This window comes from Triturus cristatus, chromosome 2_2 (genome assembly GCF_964204655.1).
Source record: "Triturus cristatus chromosome 2_2, aTriCri1.1, whole genome shotgun sequence".
NCBI classification, from domain to species: domain Eukaryota; kingdom Metazoa; phylum Chordata; class Amphibia; order Caudata; family Salamandridae; genus Triturus; species Triturus cristatus.
The window spans coordinates 1,222,840,867-1,222,856,050 of NC_140582.1; the positions used below are offsets into that span (position 1 = coordinate 1,222,840,867).

Sequence of the window (15,184 nt, forward strand, 5' to 3'; positions counted from 1 at the left end):
ACATCGGATTTCCTGCCTCCGGCCCTGCCTCTGCTAGAGCGGTGCTTTAGCGCGGCCTTGACCTGGACCTCATTACTTACTGCACCTTTGGCTCCTGCTTTCAGCAATTTCAACATGAGCGCCCGGGGAGCCAAGAAGGGTGGTAAAATGAAGACAGCTTCCACTCTCGAGGCCAGAGATCGCAGGAATACAGCATCTGCAGAAGCAACTTTCAAACCCAAGCAAGAGGTTAGTGGCAGCAAAATACTGCTGGGCAGAGCTGGGGGGGGGGCGGGCTGCCTAAAGACGTTAAAAACTCCCAAGTTGCAAAAGATTTAACCCCTATGCAGCCCCCATTTGCAAAATTGTTTTTGGGAGCCAGAGCCCAGTCCTCAGGCGGTACTTCCAAGTCTCTTGTAAGCCCCACCGAGAGTGTCACTGAGAGCATCACAACGGTTTCACTAACTACGCTGACTACACCAGCATCTGCATCTAGCTCACAGCAAGAGGCCTGCTTAGCGGCTAACCAAGAGACTACTTTGGCAGAAAACGGACCTAAGGAAATTCTAAGCACTGACGGCGACATTAGCACCAATGGTACCAATGGTACCTCTGTGGCACTACCAGACCAGGCTGCAAACTTGGGCATCTCTCTCTGTGTACCCTCTATTAACCCCCTAAAAGGGGCGTCCATGCAACAAGCTCTACCAACTCTGCCTCTTCTTGCGCAGGAACCTGGCAGCGACTCAAAGATCGATACCCTTCTCAAAGCGCCTGAAACACAGATGTCGGGTATAGCCAACTTTATTCAGCACTTAGAGGCTCCTCTCGTCGTACAAGCTCCCTGGACCCCAGAAGTAGGACCTTAGCATTTCTATTCTGTCTCCGATAGCACACCCACCTCCTCAGGCGAGGATGGGTCCAACACAAGTGAAGGGGACAGCGAAGCCTCAATCCAGGACACTGGCACGGTTCAGCGACCAAAGAAACCTAGAAGTAAGAACAAGCGGCGTAGCCAGCTGAAATGGGACTACTCAGACTCCCAAATGTCTTACCCTCTGGACGATGATGACCCCAATACTACACAGTGGGGATCTACCAAAAACCTGCCGGCAGACCCAGCTGAGCCATCCCTCGCCTCTATCCTAGCTTCCATCAAAGAGTTTCAGGAGGAGGTCCGGGCCGATAACCGCGCGGCCAAAAGTGCTTCTAAGAAACTTCAGGGAGGAATAAGAAGGCTGAATAAAACCTGCACTGACATCAGTGACCGCGTCTCCATGGTGGAGGCACGTACCGAGCACCTGGAAACCGAAGCCGTGGCAATTAAACAACAGAGCGAATCCAACAGTGCCTGCCTGGTAGACCTAATGGCTAAGATGGAGGACCAGGAAAATCGCCAGCGCAGGAATAACCTTCGTCTGCTTGGCATTCCGGAAGGGAAGGAAGGGGACGACCCGAGACGCTTCATTGTGAAACTTTTGCAGGACTCTTTCCCTGACCAACAGGGCTGGGATTGGGATCGCGAGGTCCAGAGGGCGCACCGCTTTCCCTTCAATCAGAGACAGCAACACGGCCGCGGTAACACCACTGGAGGACAGCCAAGGGTATTCCTGGTTTACTTTGGCAATTTTCTTCTTAGACAGTTAATATACGACCAGGCTCGCCCCAACTCCAAGAAAGGGGCCAATGGTATAACATTCTTCGCTAAACCTGACTTCTGCCATCAGACAGTAGAGCGAAGATGGCGTCTGAGACAACTGATCTCTCCGTTTCAGCAGCTAGGGGCCGAAGTATATTTAATGAACCCTGCTAGACTTAAAGTAATTGTTAATGGGGGGACCAAAGTTTTTCTTTCTGAAGTTAAAGCTGGAGAATACCTGAACGAGCTAAAATCTAGGAAGAAACTTAGATGAAAAGTTAATTTTCTTCTGCCCCTGTTATTCTCTCTTTACTCTTATTCTTACTCTCTATAAATATGCAAACCTGGTTTATGGTCATATCACGGCAGCATTATGTGAATCTTCAAACCTGACATAATGGGCAACCCTCCTGGGTTTCTTTTTTCTTTTTCTTTCTGATTATTTGCATCGCTGTTTGCTTCATTTTCTCAAAGGAGAGCAAGGGGGCTACTAGCCGATTGAAAAAGCTTAATTTGGTTTTTCTTATGGCGTGGCTGACAGCCGGGCCTCATGACTGATTATCATCATTCAGGTTATTCCTGATTGCTCAGATGAAGGGGGGGGGTGGGCAGGGTGGGGGGGGGAGGGGCACTAGAAAAGGCACAGAAGAATCAAGGGCACTTTTTGGCACATACATATTTTTGTACTCACTTGGTAAGATATTGGGCAAGGAGAATGTTTTATTCTTAACATTTAGATGGCTAGGATAGATTCACTCAGGCTTGTCTCTGCTAACATTTGCGGTTTGAATGATACTTTTAAAAGGCAAAATGTTGCTCAAGGCTTACGTTCATTAGGGGGCAACTTAATCTGCCTTCAAGAGACCCACATAGAGTGTTCACAGAAGCACTTGTTAGATACATTAGGGTTTAAAGTTATTGGGGCTACTACACAGGGTGTCAAGACAAAAGGGGTAGGCATTTTGGCGGATAGAAGACTTTCTCTTAGCAATCCCCGGGTTAAATCAGATCCGCTGGGCCGATGGGTGATAGCTGAATGCCACCTTACCTTTAACCTTCCTTTTACCCTCTGCTCACTGTATGGCAGCAATGTAGATGACCCAGGGATTATTAACATGGTCTCAGGGGAGCTGGCCCACTGGCCTACTCCTGTCATCCTATGTGGTGACCTCAACATACATCTGCCCTCTGACTGGAAATTTGATAATAAATGGAGATATAAAGGCAGAAAACCCCGAGTATATCAAGCACTAATGAACCTTGCTCAGACCCACGGATTGAGTGATGTCTGGGCCAGTTTAAATCCCACACAACCTGGCTATACCTTCTTTTCGGCCCCACATAGCACCTTTGTTAGATTAGACTACTTCTTTGTTTCATCTTCACTCCTTAGCAACTGTACCATAGACATTGCACCTCGATTTATGTCAGATCACAACCCTCTTATAGTAAATATTAAGGGATTAGGGAAGTGGAAGGAGGCACCTAGATGGAGCTTCGAGAAAGCCCTGCTACAAAATCTTGACTATAGGGCTTATATGCAAGGTTGGATCCAAGAATTTCTGGAAATAAACGTCGGAACCGCTTCCATAATGACTGTCTGGGATACACTAAAGGCGGGGGTCCGGGGCGAAACTTTGAGTTTCTCAGCAAGGAGAAATAGGAAGGAGAAGCTGGTAATTAATGATTTACAGGAGAAATTAAGAAGAGCAGAAACAAACTTGGTCCTATTGGTTAAGTCAGGACAAGATACCGAAAATGCCCAAAAAGAAGTAGTCCTCGCTAAAGCAGATATAGGGGCAGTATTTGCGGAAAAAACTGCAGCTAAGTGGGCAGCACAGCGGGAAAAAAATTACGAGTGCAGTGATCGCATCGGGCATCATCTAGCCGTCCAATCCAGGCAACAATCTACAAGCATTGAGATACACACAATTAAACTAACCACAGGGAACGAGACCAATGATCCTAACGAAATACTGAAGGGATTTCAGGAATTCTACTCCGACTTATACACTGAGGAGAACTGTAGTGCGGCCGGCCTACTCGAAAGCGAGATAGCCAGCTACCTAAGCGAGATAGATCTTAGACAGCTCACCCCTGATAACACTGAACTACTAGAACTTACTCCAACCTGGGACGAAATCTTGGAAGCTTTATCTAGTTTACCAGATGGGAAAGCTGCAGGAATGGATGGTATTCCTGTAGAGTTCTACAAGATCTTCGCCCCTCAAATCAAAACTATATTCACCGATGTAGTTAGGTCTATCTTTAATGGGGCTTCTCCTCCTGCTTCTTGGTCCAATGCTAGAATCTCTATATTCCTCAAAAAGGATAAGCCCCCACTGGAGATGAGTTCTTACAGACCCATCACCCTTATTAATTGTGACTCTAAAGCCTTCTCTAAAATATTGGCATCCAGAATCTCGTCTGTGATCGAGTCCTTAGTTTCTGAGCGGCAACATGGTTTTATTCCTAAAAAAGGCACCACAGAACATGTCAGGAGAGCCATTACCCTGTTTGACGCAGCGCAGGTAGCAGGAGACCCGATGTCTTTAACACTACTAGACGCGGAAAAAGCATTTGATCGGGTCTCCTGGCGGTTTCTGTGGGCTGTCATGGGCAGGATGGGTTTTGGGACGAGACTCACTCAGGCGGTACAGGCATTATATCTACAACCAAAGGCATGTGTCTCCATTAATGGGCGACTCACTGATCAATTTAACATCTCCCGAGGAACAAGACAGGGCTGTCCCTGTTCCCCGCTGTTATTTGCCTTATACCTAGACCCATTCATTAAACAAATTGAAAGGAATCCCGCCATCTTAGCAATCAGCACCCAGGGCATTAACACCAAAATTTTGGCTTACGCAGATGACCTGGCCATAACATCCCCTGATCCTGAAAACACCATAATTGCATTAGAGCTAGAGGCACAAAAATTTGGGAAAATCTCGGGCTATGCCTTGAACAAAAATAAAACCCAAATAATTATAAATAAAGAAATTACCTGGACTGACGCAAGGGTGGTGCCAAAAGCTAAATACTTGGGGGTTTCTATATCTGCTAGTATTGATGAAATTGTAGCAGATAACTTAACTACTCTCGCTGTAGAAACCAAGAAGGCCCTTAAAAAGATTGATAACCTCCATTTGACCCTCGTTGGAAGATGCAACGTCATTAAGATGACATACTTCCCTAAACTTCTTTACTTTTTCCGTACCGTACCTCTGGAATTTAGCAAAGCTAATCTACAGAAATTTCAGCAAATCTATACGCAATTTATTTGGGCCTATTCACAACCAAGGAGGGCTCTAAAGCAGCTATCTCTTCCTAGAGAGCGGGGTGGGTGGGCCTTCCCTAACATTATGCTCTACTACTGGGCCGCAGTGATGCAATATAGTTCTGAGCTGGTGAGAGAACCCCCCCCAGAAGCCACATTTGGTCTCTCTTCACCATTTAAACTTTTACTCGGTGAAGACCACTGGGGCTGCCTCCTCCGAGAGACCTCTTTCGGATACTACAAACGTGTGAGATTCAAGACCCTCATGAACTCATACAAGGTTTTTCGTAATATCCGCCGAATATTTGGGCTGGGAAGATTTAACTATTACTCTCCCATTATGACAAATTGTAATCTTCCCGCCATTTTTGGCAGGTCCTACTTCTTAGACTGGCACAGGGCAGGTATCACGAAACTGGGGGATCTCATTTCCAGCGAGGGAGTCAAATCATTCGCAAACCTGCAACTTAAATACAGTCTGAAAAATCAAGATGTTTTCAAATATTTTTCCATCTCTAACTTCCTCTGCAGAAAGGTTGGGGGTAAGGCAGGATTCACGGAAGTAGATCTTCTCAACAAATTACGCGACGCCACGGCCCCTCGGATAGGTCTTTTGTATAATATACTAAATAGACAAACCCCAGACGACCTACAAAAGATAGCAGACAAATGGCACACCAAACTCGATTCTTCATCTAGTATATTTTTTAACTCATTAGTATTATCCCAAAATATTTTGCTTTCAGCCAAACTACAGGCACAACACTTTAAAACTATTTTTTTTCTGTACATTACCCCCAACAAGATTGCTAAGTGGGGAGCTGGCAAAGGGACTTTATGCCCCCGGTGTTCTGAGTTTGGTGTCGACTCAATCCACATTTTTGCAACCTGTCCTAAACTTGTCTCAACCCTTCGTAAAATACAGGAATTTCTAGGGGAAGTCACCTCCCAGACTACTGTACTAACCCCAACAGTCATCCTGCTGGGGACTCAATCTGAAAACATCAGGATCAAAAGCGTGGGCCTAACCTTCATTGCAATGGCAGTCTGGAGGATCTGTGTTGCTTCCGCATGGTTAGATACTGATCCTCCACCATTTTCTCAGTGGCTGGCCAGACTAGTCGCTACATACCACCTAGAAAAAGCAGTTTACGCTAGGAAAGGGCGCAAAAGCCGGAAGAAGGGCCTGGATGTGTGGGGAAAACTGACTTCGTGGTTAGAACAGCCGGGCTGACCCGGCCTGTTTTTTTTTTTCTTCTTTTCTTTCCATGCTTGTTCCTTTTCTCCTATGCTGTCACACTTTTTCTTGCTTCTCTCCTTTCTGAGGTCTGGACTACCTTTCATTACCTTCTTTTTTATTTTTTATTTCACTTCTTCTTTTCTTCTCTTTTCCTGACTTTTATAAACGCCATTTAATTATGTTTTCCCTTTTCTTCAGTGCCTTTGATTCAGTATATACACAGAGTGGGGGGAGGGGGGAGGGATGGGCGCCTTGAATATCTTTTCTCTGTACCATCCTTTTTTTTTGGATTTTGCAAAATAAAAATTTTAAATAAAAAAAAAAAAAAAAAAATGAAAAAAAAATAAATAAAAAAAAAAAAAGTGTGTGCTAGTGTTTTAGCTGTGGGTAATCCCTTTAAAGGTACAAAATGTGCCATCTTGGTAAAAGCATCCACACAAACCAATATTGTGTCAAACCCCTGACTCGATGGCAAATCTACAATTAAATCTAAGGTAACTGTATGCCAGGGATAAGGTGGTGTGGGTAAGGGTCACAAGAACCCTTGAGGTGCTTGCCGCTCCGATTTTCCCCTAGCGCAGATCTCACATGTGGCTACATACTGGCGTATATCTTTTCTCACATCCGGCCACCAGAAACGTCGTCTCACCAATTCTTCTGTCCTCGTAATGCCTTTATGACCTGCCAAAATGGTATCATGACATTCCCTTAAGGCCTTTTGCTGCATTTCTAGCGTGGGCAAATATAGTGCACCATCGTGATATGGTAAACCTTCTCGAATTTCTCGTCTTGAATCACCTTCCAACCAGTCTGTCATTTCCTCCAATGTTATTGCATTCTGATTCTCCTTCTTTTGGGTCTCATGCAAGATCGCTCCAACCAGCCTTTCCGCAGGGATGATAGCCTGATCCTTGACTTCTTCCAAGACTCCTTCGGTACCCAGTCTGGATAGGGCGTCTGCCTTACCGTTTTGCAACCCAGGTCGAAAGGTTATAACTAAGTCAAAATCTGCGAAATACAATGACCATCGCAATTGCCTAGGGGTTAACGTTCTGGCAGACTTTAAAATTTTTTAATTCCTATGATCTGTGTACACAGTGACCACATGTCTTGCACCCATCAAATAATGCCTCCAATCCTTAAAAGCATCCTTGATGGCTAACAACTCCTTTTCCGTTATAGTATAATTTATCTCAGCTGCTGTCAATTTCCTGGAGCGGAAAGCCACTGGATGCAATTGTCCTGTTGTCTTGTGCCTTTGAGACAACACTCCTCCCAACGCCAAATTAGACGCATCAGTTTCTACAAAGAAAGGCTCCGAAGGATCTGGATGGAGTAAGATCGGTGCTGTCGTGAAGTCTTTCTTTAATTGAATGAATGCCTCCTCAGCTTCCTTTGACCATTCGAATTGAACCCCCTTCTTTAACAGTCTCGTAATGGGGATTAACTTCTTGGAGAAGTTTTGAATGAACCTCCTATAGAAGTTCGCGAATCCAATGAAACTTTGAATTTCTTTCACTGACTTAGGGGTTTCCCAATCTATGACTGCCTTGATCTTATGCTCATCCATGGTTATTCCGCTTGGCGCAAGCACAAACCCCAGAAACTCCACTGTAGTCACATTGAAAGCACACTTCTCTAACTTGACAAACAAGCTGTTTTCTCGCAATTTCTGTAAGATCTTCTTAACATGTACCTTATGTTCTTCTTCGGTGTCAGAATAAATTAGTATATCATCTATATATACTATAGCACTCTGATCTATGAACTCCTTCAGTACATCATTTATGAAATGTTGAAAGGCAGCTGGAGCGTTGCACAATCCATAAGGCATTACTTGATATTCATAAAGCCCATGCTTAGTCCGGAATGCCGTCTTCCATTCGTCTCCTTCACGAATTCTGACAAGATGGTAAGCCCCTCTCAAATCTAATTTCGTGTAGATTCTTGCTCCTTTCACCTGATCCAATAGCACAGATATGAGGGGTAAAGGATAACGATTTTTGATGGTTATTCGATTGATCGCTCTATAATCTATGCACGTTCTCAATTCTCCGTTCTTCTTTGGAATAAAAAATAATGGAGATGAGACCGGAGATTGGGACGGTCGAATGAATCCATTCTCAAGGTATTTTTGTATATACTTCTTCAAATGCTCATCTTCTCGCTCTGTCAAGGCATAGATTCTAGTGCAGGGAAGGTTGGTCCCTGGTTCCAGATCTATTTTACAATCATAGTCTCTATGCGGAGGGAGTCTTTCAGCCTCCACTTCGTTAAAAACATCCTGAAATTCATTGTATTCTTCTGGTAGTCTTATTGTACTTATCACACAAATGGTCGTCTCCTTCTCACTCAAATGATATGCCGGTGATTCCTCTTGATTTCTTTGACAACCCCTGTGGCAATTCAACTTGCAATACTTAGAATCCAAGGCTATAGATCGTGCCTCCCAATCAATAGTTGGATTATGCTCGGTGAGCCAAAGGAGACCTAGAATCAATTGAAACTGTGGAGCATCAATTAAATTGAATTCCAGAATTTCTAAATGTCCTTCTTCAGATTCTAGCTCTACTGGCTCAGTATGGCTCACAATGGGTCCCGATGAAAGATTTGTCCCATCGACAGTTCGCACCGCTTCACTCTTCTCTTTCTTGATAGCCTTCAATCCGATCTTTTCGGCGAACTTAAGGTCACAAAAGTTGCCCGTGGCCCCAGAATCAATCATGACAGTGACTTGTGTAGCATTTTTTCCCGGAACCGTAAGGTCATCATTAGCACCAGATGTGGAGATGCTGATTGCAGGGTATTTGCCAGGGTATGAGCTTCTGGAGTTGTCTTTGATTCTGCAACCACCAGTCCAACTCCATTTACTGGTGGTACGAGGCGTTTTCCGCCCGCGATTGCGTGGGTTTCTTGGGACAATTACGAACGAAATGTCCCCCATTTCCACAATATAGGCATTGTTTATTAACTCTTCGTCTCTCCTTCTCTTCCTTCGAGAGAGGACCTCGAATGGTTCCAATTTGCATTGGCTCTCCTCCCTTGACTGAGTCCAAATCCTTGCTCCCTTCTGTTCTGATTCTATCAAATCTTGGTACACTAGGACGATATTCTCTTTTTCTCTCTCCTCTCCTTTCACTTTGACGGAAGTCAATTTCTAAAACCAAATCTATTAGCGCTGAAATCTCTGTGGGTCTGTTGGGCACTTGCGCTAAGGCATCCTTTAGTTCATCTTTTAAACCACGATAGAACACTGCAGCTCGTTTGTTCTCCGGCCATTCAGTCTCTACTACCAGCTTATTGAACTGGGCCAAGTAGGCCACCAAGTCTCGGTTGCCTTGTCTTATTTCCAATAGTTCGTTGTCGGTTGCTTGGGAGACCCTTCGTCGGTCGAATATTCAAAGAAATTCTTTCTTGAACTCCTCCAAATTGTATAATATTGGGTCATTTCGGGTCACTAGAGGCATTGACCAAGACGCCGCATCTCCGCTTAAATACGACAAAATAAATGCCACTCGAGACTACGCATCAGGGAAAACTGCCGGACGGCACATGAAGTGTAAAGTGCACTGTGTTAGGAACACTTGAGCCTTCTGGGGGTCTCCTCCAAAACGCTCAGGAGGTGCCAACGGAATTACCGGGGACAGAGAATGAATGACTTGAGTTGTTATCTTAGGGTGGGGAACTGTAGTGTCACTAAGATTCCCTTCTTGTGGAGCTGGATAATTTAAACTAGGACTAGATACGAAACTACTCACTTTTTGGGCCAAATCTGTAGTCTCTTTCTTAAGCTCCCTATTCTCTTCCCGAACTGTTATTAACTCCCTTTGTATTCCTTCTAAGATTTCTCCTAGTTTCTTCAAGTCCAAACCTTCCGCCATTCTGCTCAGGTGCTATTCAAACCGTGGGCACTTCACTCTGTCAGACCACGCTCGATTCAATGCACGGGAGCAGAACGCCGCAAGTTCCCAATGCCCCTCCCAGGTTCTCCAGCACAGCACTTACTGCACGTGTGCCAAACAAACCCAAGGTGGGAAAGGGGATGGGACAGAGAAGAGACGGCCACACTGCTGCTTCTTATTTTCTTTCTTCTGACTCTTCCTTCTTGTCTTCTTCTGGCTAGCACGACAGCTTAAGGACTGTAATATAAGTAACACAATTAGTCCTACGTCTATCTGCTTTTCTCCCTATATTACTCTATCGTCTTATTACCTACCCTGTCTGAGTGTGACCCTTGCCTCTCTTCTGTTGTGTGTCTTTTCTTTTTCTTGCTTCAATGTGCTGTAACTGAAGTTTTTAGAGTGTTAATTCTTTATTGGGTATCTCTCTTTCTTAACTCTACCTCTTACACTTACAGGTTCCTCACCTATCGGAATTACAGCTGGGAGATACAAGGGATTGTGTGTTGGTGAGTATCTTTCTGTCTTGCTTCACCTTCTATACAATGAGGAGCTATGCTGTTCGATATTCAATACAGTCTAAGTCTCTTTCGATATGTATGTATCTAGTTCAGGAATTCTCTTTGTGTTTTTCTCCTTACATAGCAGGTATCATAACTCGAATGTGTCTCTTGCATTAAGTGCTGGCAGATATACCTCGCTCAGCCTTTAGATTGATTTACTCGTGACTAGACGCTTCGCCGCTTTACACTAGCTCAAAATAACTGGCACAACCTCACAGAGCTTTCTCTACTGCAAACGCGAATGTCTAAAAGCTAGTCACTTCAATATTCACTAGCGCGTACTCCAACTGCTCCTCACGGAACAGTCTTACCGCGCTCTTCAGTCGACTCAAATTCCTCACGGGACGGACACGACGCTCTCCTCCAACGTCTTCCTCAGAACCTCTGGAACAGGGTATGCTGCAAACGTGCGCGACTAAGTTTTCCCTGTCTGCTTCGCGACGCACCTCAGCAACCTACTCTCCCTCAATACTCAGGTGAAGTGCGCCACAGCACAGGCGCTTCACCTGGATCTACCTGATTGCGAGTGAGCACTAGAGCGCTAACTCGCTGTCCAAACTGGAGGCTCTTGGCGGCCATCTTAGAATCAGTTTTGGTCAATAGTTTACATTGGTCTTTTGTCTTCCTGATTCTTCCTTTTGCCTTTACCCTTACAGTGTTCACAAACAATGTTTTCCTGACTCGTGGTTTGACAATCCTGACAGAATTACTGCAACTGGGGTCAGCGTGTAACTCTACATTAGCCAACTAGGCAACCGAGTCTTTCCATAGTAAAAAATACTGTTTCACGTTTTTACTATCAGAACATGGGAAATACACGTTCAGCCCATGGAATAAGTTGCACCATCCCTTAGGGCTCGATAGGCCTATCTTAGGGGTTACTTACATATATTAAAAAGGGAGGACTGGGCTTTGTCATTACCTTAAATGGCAAAGATGACTTAGCAGTTTATAACTGCCCTTCCAGCCTGCAGTGACAGATTGGGGTGGCACAACAAGTGCTGCAGTCCCTGAGGGGACACTAACTTACAGGCCCTGAGTACCATGTACTAGGGACTTATAAGTAAGTTAGGTTATGCCACTTGGGTATAACCCAACAAACCCACATTTTAAGGGCGGGCACTAGCACTCAGGTTGGCATAGCAGACCTCTGTGCACTCGCAGAGTTGAAAAACCAGCAGCATACATCCAAAACTTTAAGGGTTACCATACAAAGAGAGGCATTTCCTTATAGAAGGAAACTGAGAGGATCTAGTGATGGGAAGTATGTGAAAGCGTTAAGACAACTAAGGATGTGACTGTGGGTAGATCCTACATAGGACTCATCTTGATTGTGACAGTTACGAAGGAAGCTCCACACACGGTTGGGGGTGCCCCTTACAAGACCTACATGTAATGTATCATTAGACGTCGAAGGAGACAATAGAATACACACGGCCCGATTTACAATGGTAAAGTTAGGCCAAAACTCTAGGTTTAGACCAAAAGTCTAACTTTACTACTTTTCGGTATTCACAAAGGTAAGTTACTAGTGGTATCTTTACGAATGCAGAGTTTCCACACGAAGGCGGAGTTTTCACAATCGGGGCGGAATCTCTGCACTCGGTGTAGTTCCCTGAGTGCGGAAACTCAGCAGTCGTTAAGATATTACTCGTAACTTACCTCTGAGAATACAGAATAGTGATAAAGTTAGACTTTTGGTCTAAACTTTGACTTTTGGTCTAACTTTACCCTTGTGAACTAAGCCAACAAACCGGTGAGCTCTGAAGACAATGTAGTAAGCTTTAAATGCATTTTACACAGATACAGGTGTTGGTGGTGCAGATACTTCGAGAAAATGCAACAAATAATGTTTTACTCCAACAAATGCATCCACTGTTTGGAGTTGATCTAACTCTTTTGATGTGATTAGACTCGTTATCTTGATGTAAATATATACTGATGTAAAGCGTTCTGATACCCTCTGGAATTGCCAGCACTATATAAAACTGTTAAATAAAATAGGAAAAAAGCATCCCACTCAAATTTTGGGCGATAAATTTGGGGAATGTCCTTTCATTGAACCGGTCAGGGAAATTTCCATATTTTTTCCTCCCAAAATTCCATGGACGTCACTACTAGTCTGCAAGTGCAGGGTATCACACACAACCCTTTTTTCGCAGGTCCTGTGTTGGTTCGGTAACCAGAATATTCATATCTAATGATACGTGTCCTGTGTGATGCATCAGAACAATGGAGCCGGCCCTCTCCCAATGGTACCCACTAGCCCTTCAAGGGGGTTTCTTCTTTGAAGCCTGACTTTTGGGGCCAACACCTGTGTGGCATCCTGCAGAAGGGAGGTAACACCTCCTTCCAGAGCAGGTCCCTAATGTATCCGTTCCTGGGAGTCATATGAACATCTACCAAGGAGGGAAGAAATCTGTCTCGACGACAGAACCCTGTGTGCAACCGGTAGGGGTCACAGGCCATTAAAGGCAACAAAGTGTCAACTTTGTTAAACTTGCACACTGTAACTTGTTACATTAATTTCGACTTAAGAATCAAGTCGTGCTTAATAAGACGAGTTCCTTGATATGTTGTATGACCCACTTTGGTCGCACCATTCCAGAGTCAGCACAGTTGAGGGGTCAGCGTGTACCTCTGCACTAGCCAATTGGGCAACAGTCTTTCCATAGTAAAAAACTGTTTCATATTTTTACTATCCGAACATGCTAAATATATGTTCTGCCCATGGAATATGCTGAACTCTTCCTAGGGGACTTGATAGGTCAGCCAAAGGGATCACTTGCACACATGCCAGATGGAGGTCTGGCTTCGTCATTACTCTAAACGGCAAAGTTGGGCTAGCACTTTAAACTGCTCTTCCAGCCTGCAAATGGCCAGCTGGGAGTCTCGTATTACTGGTGGCACACCTAGGGTGGCACAACCAATGCTGCAATCCCAGGGGTGACCCTCTAACTTACATGTCCTGGGTGCCTCGGGTACCATTTACTAGGGATTTATAGACAAGTCCGCTTAGCCAATTGGGTAGTAGCCAATTCGGCATACATTTTCAAGGTTAAGGGCACTGGCAATGAGGTCTGGTTAGCAGGCCTCCGTGCACTCTGAGTCAAATCACCAGTAGCATCAGTTCATCAGTTATCCAGACAAATGCAGTGTTCATCCAAAAATGAAATTCACTAGCCAGAAAGACTTCCACTGTCCACCAACTCACCCCACCCACTTCTCCATCCTTTCACTCACATATTGACACCGGCATTCAACCCTACACATACACATCCATTTTTAACTGCTTACTTACTCACTCATTCATCCATGTACTTACTTATCCACACAACTATTCTTAAGCATACACAACAAATAGAAAAGGGTGTTTACACGATTGAGGCACACTGCGCTGTACTGTATATGTGAGGAGGAAAGTTTCACTAATGCTTCCAGAGCTTTGCCTGTTTTGTGATGGTAAGAAGCTTGTATTGATAGATGTAGTGCTATAACTTTTAGCTCAGAGTGGAAAGCTAGTACAGGTGTTACTATGTTATACCTGTTCCGTGAGGGAGGGAAGCTTGCACTGCTGATGCCCAGCCCACTTGTTCTGCTATCAATGACGGTGGTGTGATAGTGCAGGAGAGGTTTGCATTTCTGCTGCTGTAGGGTAGCTATTTTGTGAGGTTTCGATTCTAACACTACGGATAGTGTGCTACACCTTTTCTAGGAGAGAGTGAAGCTTGCACTCAAGCTGCTATGAGGTACTTGTTGTAGGAGAGTAGGATCTGCTTCACATGGGTACCCCCACTTTTTGCTGGTGTTTCACTGTTTTTCTACCTTAGTCTGGCTGTGGCCCTGCTAATCAGGACCACAGCCAAGCTGCTTCCTCTCTAAAATGGTTTCCATGTACATTAGGTACATATCTAATTGGATTCTGGAGTGCCTTATAAGCACCTAGTATATGGTATACTATGTACCTAGGGCATAGGTACCTCAGAGGCCTACCAGGGGCTGCAGCATGTATTATGCCACCCCTGGGAAGCACTCCATAATGACACCACAGGTCTGCTACTGCAACTTGGGTAAGGGTGTGCTTGCACCCCTTACTGTGGTATAGGCTACCTATATCACTACCTTATACAGACACATATAAACCTATAAGCCACTCCTATGGCAGGCCTTGACTATCCTGAAGGCAGAGTGCTTGGTTTTATGTGAGAGGGTGCCCAAGCATGAGCTGAGCCCCTCTGCAGCATTCGGAAATACTTCCTTGTGTCTGTTCTGTGATACAGCCATACCATATACTCTTAAGTGCATTATAACCTCGCGGTAAATGCTCACTTTGTGATGGCTGCAGCAAAACATGTCGTGTTTGGTGTCAAACGCTTTGGAATACTACCCCCCCCACCAGTTCTGGCGGCGGGGGTAGCATTCCACCCTTCTAGAGGGAGAGACATGTTCACACTGGCTAATCCTGGTTAAAACTTTCCAAAGCCCTGGCATCACAAAATGGATGCCACTGCCACAGACACGGGTCTGGCCTCCTGTTGCTGAGGGAAACTCCGGCAAGGGTGGCCTGGACAATAGGTTTCCTGT

General features: G+C 44.9%; 1 protein-coding gene across 1 annotated transcript in view; it reads left to right on the forward strand.

The window, feature by feature from the left end:
* The window catches only part of LOC146863443 (uncharacterized), a 265,763-nt gene that overhangs the window by 212,084 nt on the left and 38,495 nt on the right, over window positions 1–15,184 (forward strand). Inside the window, exon 6 of the mRNA XM_085642873.1 lies at window positions 10,496–10,546. Coding sequence (XP_085498999.1) covers window positions 10,496–10,546 — 51 coding nt within the window. The remainder of the gene's footprint in view (window positions 1–10,495; window positions 10,547–15,184) is intronic.